Source organism: Schistocerca piceifrons, chromosome 1, assembly GCF_021461385.2.
Source record: "Schistocerca piceifrons isolate TAMUIC-IGC-003096 chromosome 1, iqSchPice1.1, whole genome shotgun sequence".
In the NCBI taxonomy this organism is placed as follows: domain Eukaryota; kingdom Metazoa; phylum Arthropoda; class Insecta; order Orthoptera; family Acrididae; genus Schistocerca; species Schistocerca piceifrons.
In genome coordinates, this window is record NC_060138.1 from 601,311,220 (window position 1) to 601,323,770 (window position 12,551).

The following is a 12,551-nucleotide window of genomic DNA, read 5'->3' on the forward strand; positions in this document are numbered from 1 at the left end:
CCGTTGGGCTGCCATGGATCCCTCGGTCACTATCAAGTGTTACCTGAAATGATAACCGATGGCTCACCGAGACACGGGGGTAACACCTCTGTATTTCTCCAAACAACTGGACGTATATGACGTCTGCCCAAGTCGCATCTTACTCGCCAAACAATACTTATCTGTGATAGAGCAGAAACGCGATACGTCGTGAACATAATGCGACGTCATTTACTAGCAGTCCATGGTTCCTGGTCCCGGCCCGGCACATACGCAGCCGTTTGTGTTGTGACGTTAACGACAGCCTACGCAAGGGATGGAATTTTCCTAATCTTGCTTCTGCTAGTGTCTGACCAATTTTGGTTGATGACACAGAATGTTAAAGGGAATCGATTACTTGTCCTGGGAGGGCAGGCACAGATGAGAATGGGTACGATGTGCTTTAAGGGCACTATGGCGATCCTCCTTTGTGTTGCTCGGACTTGGTCTACCAGAACCTTGACTATGATTATGCCTGGCCTCACATACCATGGATTTCAACATCAGGCCACTGTCACATCCTAATACCCCGCAAATATGGATATTGCTCGATTCGAACAGCTAGCAAAATGGATACACACAATGACGTGCTTATAACTTGGTCTCAGACGAGTACGCACCATCTCTGTATCCTTTAAAGTGATCACTCGACATCTGACGCTTTTCAAGCCTCTTGTATGCACCAAGAGTCCTGTTAAGATCATCAAACATAAAGAACGCTAATGCACTCTGGTGATCACTCTATCACAAAGCACTGCAGCTGTCCTTATTTACACATTCGCCGCTAATATGTACGGGTCCGGAGTTACATTCACATCCAGCCATGGCTTTTTGGAGCTATACTTCTTATGAGATACTTTTTTTAAAAAAAAAACGATAAAATTTTCTACCGGATGTGGTGAAACGGGTGACTTTGTGATGTATCAAGGGCCGAGCAGAAATAGTATGTATCGACCGTGTGCTGTCCTATCTCCACATCTTCTCATATTTAATTAATTAATTAATTAATGAGATGAATAGTTGCAGATTAGCCTAATTTGAGGTAGAATATGGTAAGAAAGGAAGATTCTTTTCTATAATCACTACCAGACTAAATCATAATACTTTGTATTTTATTTTATTTCTATTTTTTATACATATCACGTATCGCATTACCTAACTGAGGACGAAGCCTCCTTGGTTATGGAACGAGTCAGTACATAAATTATAACACGACAGTAGTAACAGATAAAATGAAACGTATATTCATCCTATGTCCAAACAACAAGCCATGACGCTGAATAAACTTAATAAGTAAGCAACGTAACACAGGAATTAGCTTAATTATATAATTTTTCCAAGATTTTCTCTACAGTCTATAGGAGTGAGTCATAAGGAAACCATTCAGTTTAGACCTGAAAGAAATGCTGCTAAGACTTTGGATTTCTTGGGGCACCTAATTGAAAATGGCTGAAGTAGAATACTAAACGCCTTGCTACACAAGACTGGAAGAGGTGCGCACCAAATGCAGATTGAATTTCGGCTTAGTATCAACTGAGTGAAAGCTGCTAAATGTTGGGTATAAGATGAAAGTGTTGACAACAACCGACATTGAAGGATGTATGTATTCAGAGGCCAATGTCAGAATTTCCAGACTACTGAACACAGGTCGACAAGAGCTTCGCGAACTTGCGCCAAATGTTGCTCGAAACGCCCGTTTCTCAGCCTAAAATAACCTTTTTGAATCAGTAGACGTATCCCAAAAGAAGAAAACCGTACTTCATAAGTGACTGAAAATAACAAAGTAGAGTATGTTTCGTGTTGAATTCACACTTTCGTACTGTCCTAGTGGTACATAAACGATCATTAATTTTTAAAAAAGATCCTGACCATGACCTCTCCACGTAAGCTTTCTGTCTACGTGATCACCTAGGAATTTTAACTGTTCATTTTCACTAATCATTTATTCGTTCTCTGTATTCAAAATATCAGTCTTTGTTGATTTGTATGTTATAAACTGTGAAATCATAGTCTTGCTGTGATTTAGCATCAATTTATTTTCTACAAACGCTGAACATACGTCTTGAACTGCGTTATTTGATGCTGTGTCAATATTGAACACAGCGTCCTTCATTACTAAGCTGGTGTCATCAGCAAACAGAAAAATTTGAGAATGAGCTGTAATACAAGAAGGCAGATCATTTATATAAATAAGAAAAAACTGCGGCCCAAGCACCGGCCCCTGGGGCACCTCCCGCCCCCCTCCCCCACTTAATTGTGCCCCATTGGGACTGCACATCGTATCCGTTATGAGTATTGCGGAGAATGATCTTCTGCTGTCTGTTCTGAAAGTAAGAAGTGAAACAATTACGAGCTACTCCACTTATTCCATAATGATCCAACCTCTGGAGTAATATTTGGCGATCAACACAGTCGTATAACTTAGTTAAATCTAAGAAGACACTTAGCACTCTCAACGTTCCATGTAATTCGTCCAGAGCCTCAAAAGGAAAATAGAATACAGCATTTTCGGTTTCTGATCCACTTCTGAAACCAAACTGTACATATAGCTGTAAGCTATGTGAGCTGAAACGACCCGTTACCATTTTATGATGATTGATGATGAGTTTGGTTGCCAGCGCCCACACAAATTTCCAACCTTTACAATTTCCAGTCTCGCCAATGCCTGAATGATGATGAAATAATGAGAACGCCCAATTCCCATGTCGATAAACCGTTTTATGAACAGGGTTTTCAGTATCTTTAACAAAAACCGGTGGCACATAAATAGGTATAGCATTGCCTATATTACCCTTTTCTTTTTTCTAACAAAGTGTCTTCACGTCTGAGTCCTCTAATCGATCAGGAAACTGACCATTCCGGAGGGATACGTTACAGAGATGGCTAAGTGCGGGACTAACATATTGACTCAAGATCTCCCTTGTCAGTATCGTGGGGAAGTCTTACGATAAACAGTCTTGGAAAGCTATTTTCTAAGACAGCTATGATGCCTTATAGGGACTAAGATTATATTTAGTTTAACTGCTATATTCAGAAACTGATTATTAAATACTGATCACGTATCCGACATCCCAGTAACTGAAACACTACTACTACAAATTGACTTTATATCCTCAACCCGGTGATGCTGGCCAGACACTTTCTTCACGACTAACCATATGATTTTAATTTTATCCTGAGACTCAGCTATTCTATTCGAGTAACACAATTTTTGTCTTCCTAATAACAGTGTTACACACCTTACAATACTGTTTATAACAGGCTGCTGCAGCTCGATTGTGACTGCTTCTAACATTCGGATATAACACCCTCTTCATTCTACGTGACATTCTTTCCTTTTTTAACTACCCAGACTGTCTGTTAGTGTTAGTACCCCGTTTTGAAAGTTCTAATAGAAACCAATTTTCAAACGCTGTAAATCTTCATCCAGACATGGGCAACGATCGAACAAAATGGAGAGAGCGAATCACTCTCGCACACTGACGCCACGTGGGACAAACACTAAAGAAAAAGCAGAAGACTGAGGACACAAATCTTTTAGCGATGAAATTTGTTCATCATGATCTGAAAGGACTTTCACCGTTTTGCTAACAAAAGTCCCTCTAATAATGGAGAATGAAAATGTTGTGTACGGTCGTACTGAAGTTCTCCCGTACTCTCGTTGGAAAGAATACAGTTTGCATCGGATGGTGTGAATTAAAGATATCTGCCAGCATCCTCTTTCTCACACACTCATTTACACAATATTAATACTCAAGTCACCACATACAGCTAATCTTTTGTACTTCCTCTAAAGTGAACCCTCTCTCCCTTGAGCAGAAATGCTCTGAAATCATAGTCAGGAGACCTATAAATAACAACAATTAGAAGTTTAGTTTCACTAAATTCATCCATGTTCCCACAACATTCAAATACCTGTGCAGGCCATCTCTATGAAACCTACCCTGCAGACAGAATCATCTGACACGACTGTAATGCGAACCATCCCTTCCAACCATAGTACCTTCTCAAGTCTCATGTTAACACGTCTAACAGCTGTATTACCATGCAACCGAACATGACGCTGAAATACTTACACGAAATGCGGATTTTAGCCACCATTCTGAGTAGTTCTCAATTTCAGGTTATCCAAAGGAAAACTTTTCCCAGCTCCACCCACAATGACTACCTGATTCTCTTTTGTAAAATTGGTACAGAACTACCCTATGTTAATGGACACCTGAGCCAACCCTGCGCTAGCCTTTACAATACTGGTTACCTGGTTCTCACTCCCCAACACTTCCTGAGACTACCATGAGAACTACATAACAGAACATTCTTTTTTCAGTTATAATTTGCGTCTAAACTAGGCTCCCTAACTATAGAGGTCCGATGCATGCTTCCTACACGTGCAGCTACAAGAGCTTCCTCTCCACTGAACTCTGACTGTTGGTCAACTCTACTGGTAACACGCAAAGTGCAACTATCTGAATATCTCCTCCTCCTAGCATCCTTCTTGCCAACCGCCAGTTCCTGGAGAGGGTCTCAGTAGGATGCCCAATGGCTTCCCCACTGCATTCCCCCCCCCCCCCCCCCCAAATAAAAATACTTCGCACAAAATTCACACCGTAATCCATTACTCACAAACCTAGGACATAGCCCACACTTCTCACTCGTGGTAAAATATTTTTCATTACTGAAAAAAGTAAACCTCTATGTTTTCTAAGTTCTGTTACTACAATAGAACGATTTTAAGAACTGATTACAGTGATCTCAAATTTCACTATCTACAAAGAAAGTAACTATTATTATTAACAGTATTAATCCACAACAAGTAATAATGACTCAAAAACTTCACACGATAACTTGACTAAAAAATTCAAGCGACCACTGATACACCAACGAAACTGAACACTGTGAGCGAAAGTTTGCGAAAGTTTTCACTATATCCATTCCACTGAAAACGGCAAGCAACCCTGGCTGATATATACTAAATATAATTACTAAGTATGTGCTCAAAACGCTATCAAATACAGAAAGTGAAAGATTCCAGGAGTTTCCTTACCAGTATTGTAACAAAAAGGGAAACAAGCACCTACTGAAAACTACAAAATTTAATAAGTGACCACAGAGAACGAACAACTATATCGTACAAAATGAGTGAAGGCATTTTCAACAGAAAACAGCAAGAAATACGGGTTGATTACTGAATTCGGGAACTGACGGCAATACACAAACAACTTTATCAATACAGCGGTAGTTTCTAAAAGTTTCTTCAGCAAGTATTCCACAAAAACACCAGTTAAAGCTACTAAATTTAATAACTGACTTAAATGCACAAACAACTTACAGCTTTCGCAAAGGGCTGCTGCAGCAACTGGTCGCCACGGAATGTGATTTTCTCCGTTGTTCAGAGAAGTAGCTATGAAATTTAATGAGTTACTCAAGTAAAGTGAATGAACTGTTACTTTCTGCAGTAGCAGTTACAGGTAAAATTAAAATTTTTCAACATTCACTCATGTAAAGGGTACTTTAAGGTAATCTAAATATTACATATATTTCATCTACATTCACTTTATACCTCATTCCCATTAATGAATTACCAAAATACTGTTTTGTAAATGGATCTCAATGAGATATTTTATGACTCGTAGATATAATTACGTCTCATTTGGAAATCATTACAGAGGGCGAAAAGTTAGTAATAAATGGAACAGAAAGATACATCGGGTAGCACTAAGCGATTTCTCTTAGGATCACCGTTTCTTCCCTGTTCTGCTAGACCTATCTTCAATAGAGTTTCACAGTAACTATTCGTATGGAGTGTAGCCATGTATGGAAGTGAAACATGGACGATAAATAGTTTGGACAAGAAGAGAATAGAAGCTTTCGAAATGTGGTGCTACAGAAGAATGCTGAAGATTAGATGGGTAGATCACATAACTAATGAGGAAGTATTGAATAGGATTGGGGAGAAGAGAAGTTTGTGGCACAACTTGACCAGAAGAAGGGATCGGTTGGTAGGACATGTTCTGAGGCATCAAGGGATCACCAATTTAGTATTGGAGGGCAGCGTGGAGGGTAAAAATCGTAGAGGGAGACCAAGAGATGAATACACTAAGCAGATTCAGAAGCATGTAGGTTGCAGTAGGTACTGGGAGATGAAAAAGCTTGCACAGGATAGAGTAGCATGGAAAGCTGCATCAAACCAGTCTCAGGACTGAAGACCACAACAACAACAACAACAGTAACTATCAACTTTATATTGACGAACTGTATCATATTTTGAGGAATTGCTTACACTGTTCTACAAAGAAAAATTTTCTAATGTAGAGATAAGTGTTTCTTTTCTGGTTTTCACGTTTATCGTAATTCAAAGAATGTCTTCAAAAATATATGTGTGGGATGATTATAATTCTCACGATAGGCACATCGAAAAAAATCAATGATTATTATTTATTTTGACAAGCTCTTCAGCTGCATCAATTTCACTGTAGATACAACGTTTTACAACGCAATAAAAAAATATTAACCGATTTCTTAAAAACTGAACTTCATTTTAGCATGACGAAAAATAAACTGAATATACTGTTAAAGAAGTTCCTTAAATCCATTACTCTATATACTTGATCCCCAAGGGAGATTTGTCTTAGCTTCAAGCTTACTGATGTGGACAGTCGTTGGCCGGCCGGTCGTGGCCAAGCGGTTCGAGGCACTACAGTCTGGAACCGCGCGACCGCTACGGTCGCAGGTTCGAATCCTACCTCGGGCATGGATGCGTGTGATGTCCTTAGGTTACTTAGGTTTAAGTAGCTCTAAGTTCTAGAGGACTGATGACCTCAGAAGTTGAGTCCCATAGTGCTCAGAGCCATTTGAACTATTTGGACAGTCGTTGTCCACGTGGGTATTTAATACAGCGACGTGATAAACTCGTGCCATGCGAAATACAGCGTGCCACCCTCGCCAGTTCTCCACAACGCTTAGAATTCATTGACACATATGTTACTATAATAAAATTGTGAAGGTGGAGGAGTTCTCAATGTCACTGGGCTACTTCTGTATCATGCATAGCCCAACTACTAGTATCAAAAATGTCCCTTGCATTCACTGTGAACTATAAATAATTTAGTTAAAATTACTCAGTGTTTTGCCAAACTAATAGTTGTTTGTAGTTAATTTAAGAACAAATCATTTTCAGTAGTTTCACCTGTCTTCACTTATGTACAAGTGACTTTTCCAATTTTCACAGTACATGATAATTAATAACTAACACACAAAAAGCTGTCTTACGTGCCAGTTCTGTGGTCAGATCATACAGTTTGTAATTACTTGTTTTCGTATGCTGGGTTAAACAGCACATCAATAGAACATTACATTACTACATATGGCTCCAAGAGATTAACTCTTGACATAATTGTAAATACGTTTTCAATTCCGTATACCTTCTGAATTTTTTAACTCTAAGTTACCATTAACGTTTTGTTAGTTGTAGTCATGTATACTTATATCTAGCATCATCCAGAAATGTGTTACGTGTTACATCTCCCGAATGAAGTGAAATCTTGTTTGTAACAACTCACACTTCTATGTGGAGATTTCTTTCACACAGTAGATTACTTTTTCATAACTATTATTTGGATTACTTTCCTCCTTTCAGTTGCACCGATCTCACTGAATGTCAGATTTTAGAACTTAATTGTTGTCTGGAGTGATGTTATGTGGTACTATCGACAGTCATTCCTGTTTCACTAATATCTGAGATCAAACTGTTTACATTTGAGTATCATTGTCTCAGCAGTGTGTCAAATATGTGCCAAAAACCGGTGATTCTACCCGGTTAGTCTTCAGTAAAAGGCTACCACTGCAGTATTTGACCTCGAAAAGTTTTACAGTGTCATGCTTTCAGTGTTACACGTTTGTTTCACATGTCTTCTTTGATCATAGCGTAATACTGACGTTAATTTTATCCATAGTGGCTATTCCTGGAACCATTCACATTCGTGAGATATAAAGTAAAGATCACAAGTCTTCAGTCAGTGATTTTTGTACATATCACAATGCATTTCAAAGGCGAATATGGTTTCGTTGTTCTTTTTACATAGCAGTTCCGACTGGTACTATTAAATAAAATTCTTCAGGTTTTGTGACGAAACGAATCTGACCAAAATCCATGTCACACGACTTTGTGTTGATAGAGGAGTTAGCTATACCTTAAACCTGTAATTTTTTCCCATTAAAGAAATGCACAGATGAGGATGTTCGCATCTCGCTAGTAAAACCACTTGAATAAAATGACGCACTCCGCACAGTGATTTATCCCTACATTAACTGAAGTGGTTACTCTGTCTGCTGAAGGCTAAAACTAAAGAAATAGTTCTCAAAAACAAATTTTAATTTTTTTAATTGTTTTGTGTATCTGAAGTACAGATAACGTACACTCTAAGAAGTCTTATCTTGTTCATTGCGGGATTTAAGACTGAGTACATGTGTACTGTTACAGTAGTTTAAACCTTCAAAGAATAACAGCAAATAAAACAAATTCCTTCTTCGATCTAAGACGTGACTAGTGTCCAGATGATTGCATCCCGCAGATATTTGAGGTGAATTATATTCTGCGTGTGTTTGTAGCTTTGCTCTTTCTTTGCAATAAAATCATTAAAATTAATGAGGAAACTGTAAGTGCTGAAATGGGTTTGCTTTTTACAATGTTCTGAAGAAATTTGTTTCTAATGAACAATTGTAAACGGTATTAGATCTACTCGTTTATTACCTAAATAAAATTTTAATCACTGATTTATGGTACAATCTGGTTGTATTGGGGCCATTCTTGCTAAGAGTTACAGTTTTTCACAGTGTTGTTGTGTTAGCGAGTGTACCAGCGCCTGCAAAGCGGCGCCCGCTGATCCGTGGAAAGTCAGAGATATGGTGTGTTGCGGGTTGCAGCTTCGACGTTCGCGGGAAGCCGCTGAGCCAGGCGGCGCACTGGTCGGCGCCCGAAGTGTTTGGTTCCCGCGCCTACTTCCGCACCGTGTCCGACCCGGCGCAGTTGGTGCTCGAGCCGGTGACTCTGCGCGACGAGGGCGTCTACCGCTGCCGTGTCGACTTCCGCAACGCGCCCACCAGGTCCGCCAGATACAACCTCACTGTCATCGGTGAGCACTCACACACAGCCGGCCTCGCCTTTAGTGCCTGCTGGTTTACAGTCTTCTTTATCCATTTGGTTGTATTTGTGATCCGCAGTCGAAGGACGTAAAAGGCAATCGGTAGTTGAGAAGGGAATGAGACAGGGTTGTAGTCTGCACCCAGTGTTCCTCAGTCCGTACAGTCAGCTGGTTCGAACGGAAAGCGAGGAGAACTTTGTAAAATGAATTAAATTTCGTTGAGGAGGAATAGAAACTTTAGATATGTGGGTAGATCTAATTACAAATTAGAGGATACTGAATGAAATTGGAAAAAAATAAATGTGTAGCATAACTTGACTACTCTGCTGACGGTGCAATTTAGGCTAGATATTTGAAATTCCAATTACTGAAGAATCCATAAAGCAAACAATATTCAGCAATGAATCTAGTCAGAAAACAAAGTAGTGTGCCAGTAAGGTATCAGACACAGCAAATAATAGTAAGGCCAAAGCGATTGAAGTGGTCAGTGTTAGGAACTTCTGATGGTGAGAACCATACTCTGAAGCACTAAGTTTCTATAAATCTGGAGGGATATCTTCTGTATTTTACACATCTATCGACGTGAAATTTGGCACAAATATACTAAATATTTTCACCCAAATTATTCAAAGGGTTTATCCTATATAAAAAAATATTCGTAGTTAATAAGGATTTCTGAATTATTCAGTACTGTAAGTAATAAGCGAATATGTGAGCTGAGCCGTTGCTGAGGTACAAGAAACGTAAATACTGTAAGATACTGGTGAAGTCTACTAATAAACAATTTCTGAAATATGATGTAGTTCGTCAACTAAGCTAATAGTTACTGTGAATCTCCGTTGAAGGTAAGTCATACAATACACGGAAAGTATTGGTGATCCTTAGACATATCACTTAGTGTTAACAGATGTGTCTTTGTATTACCTCTATTACTAACTGGTTACCATCTGTAATGATTTTCAAATGGGATGTAATTATATGTATGAGTCAATAGTTTGTTGTAATCATTTGAAAACGTCAGTAGCCTTTTAAGCTACTTTTCGAACTCAAATAAGATCGAACATCCAGATTGTGTGATAGAAGGACGTGATCTTGGTTAATTTGATGAGTGACGAATTAAATTAGTCAGTGGTCACTGCGCACTCTTCATTAGGGAAATTCCATACTTATTACCAGTAATCCCTGTTTTTCTTTTCTTTTGTATAAATATACGCGGAGTTATATACTTTTTTCGTTTTTCTTGGGATATTAGTTGTGATCATTATGGAAAACAATGAGCTGACTTAAAATATGTTTCCAGATATTTTCGATCAGGTACAGTCTTTGCGTAATTGCGATTTTAACTTCAATACATTTTGTTTTCTGTATTACAAAAACAGCAAATTCTAGTTTTTCTAAACGTTGTTGAAGAGAAATTTCAACCAACAAACGAACTACTCAACACATCCACCATTGTACATAGAGCTTAAAAAATTAAATACGTAGTCAAAAAATGTATATTTTCCCATCATTATACTACAGATATGATATTTATATTTTTAGTTCTTCCTTTTATTGTTAATATCCTTGTTGTCTCGAAATATATTCCAGCAATAATCAGCCAGCATGGTATGTATCAATTTCCTTCATACAATTCTAGGGTCATGATGACCATATGAACCATTTCTCCATGTGCATCAGAAACATCGCTGCATTTTTCTGGCCATATGGAATCTTCCTCCATGTTCATCAGACACGTCGATGCAGATTTCTGGCAAGTGATCCAAATGAGAATGCATAGAATGCACTTTGAGGGACGTTTTGCATACCAATTTCTGGTGCACAACAAGTATCTAATTTACTTTGTAGATACAGGCTCTTCCTCCTTGAAATATCAATGTTTGTTTTTCTTCTGTCGTCAGCGTTTCTTCATAATTTTGGTCTCACTGAATTTGTCTAATCTCGAGGCCAACAAATATACCTTTTTTTATCTTCACTGGTGTAAGACAAGGATTTATTTGAGAGGTATACAATCCTCTTCCACTTTTACCCATTGCCTTAACAAATTCCTTCATTAAGCCTAGCTTGATGGGAAGTGAAGGGACAAGCACATGTTCACTAGCTATAGTTACTTACTCATAAAAGTTTTTTCTCTTAGTTAAAATTTTCGTAAAGGCCATATTTTTTTATATAATAGCAATCTCTGTCTCTATTACCTAACCTACATACGAAACACCGATTTTTGGTGTAGCCTTGCTGGGTATCTAATATCGTGGCCATAATTTGAGGTCGACATATTTTCCGTTTACGTTCATTGTATTACAAGCAGGTGAGCATGTAATTCAAAATTCCATTTGTCTCTTTAGCCAAGGTAGCATATGCAACTGGTATGGAAGAAGTTACGTTCCCAATGTGGAGTCGAGCTGCTTTTAAATTAGTTTTGGATATAAGTATAACGAGTATCCGGCCCTCTGTATTGTATTTAAAGTCCAGCGCTTTCGTTACGTCACGTGCATTGCTATAGAACGTCAGTTTCCCATCGTTTAAAAAATAGGGAGGAGAGTGCTTTCTCTATTGCTATATGAAGTTACATTTGTATCCCGTCATAGAAGATTGCAGTCTTTTAACCTAAAGCCTAGCAGTTCTATCTACTTTTTTCTTATGCTCAAGCAACAAACTGGAAAATTATGGTTTGCTTGAGTTAAGAAACACGGATCTCTGTCACTTATTTCCTGATATGTTGGATTGCTTTTTTCAGGAGGAGATGGCAAATCTTGATCAACTCTTTCCTCTTCATTATCTGCGTCCAAACTTTGTGTGGTCTTGAAGGCACTGGATCGCTGTCAGAATTGGCCACTGGTCCGATTGCAGAAAGCAAATTTGAGTAAACTGTGTGTCTCTTTCACTTTCTGTTTGCAAAGCCTGTCGCATTTGAGAGACTAAAGTAACAGTCTGTTACATGTCTTTTTGCTCCCTCCAAGGTATGGGTCCTGCAACCAATTTTGAATCATTATCCTTTCACCAACATGTCAGTTTTATGTAACAACTCGCACAGAAAATACGTAATGCCCAGTCCTTGTTCTGGTCTCCAGTTTCAGTTATAAAGTAAGCCTTCTTTATGACGGTTGAAATATCCTTCCCATACCTTTCAAATAAATGCTCTTTACAGACATAATAAAGAGTCGGTATTATTCCGACACACTCGGCGACGGCACAATTTCTAGAAAGAAAAATACAGTATGAATAAAATATGGTAAAATTAACACTAATATGTTTCTTAAGTACAAAAGGTGATGGGACATTTCATTTATGTCAATAAGGAAGAAAACTTACTTGACAACACAGAAGACTCTGCAACCTTACAAGCTGAATTCTGCAAAGTTTTAAGCTGTCTGGTATTAATTCAGTAGTGGA

The 12,551-nt window shown here is 38.5% G+C and overlaps 1 protein-coding gene across 1 annotated transcript in view; it reads left to right on the plus strand.

The window, feature by feature from the left end:
- LOC124803283 (nephrin-like) overlaps positions 1-12,551 on the plus strand; it is a gene marked incomplete at its 3' end in the record, with an annotated part of 463,636 nt that overhangs the window by 257,650 nt on the left and 193,435 nt on the right. The window contains exon 3 of the mRNA XM_047264469.1: positions 8,941-9,149. Within this exon, the coding sequence (XP_047120425.1) occupies positions 8,941-9,149 (209 nt within the window). The remainder of the gene's footprint in view (positions 1-8,940; positions 9,150-12,551) is intronic.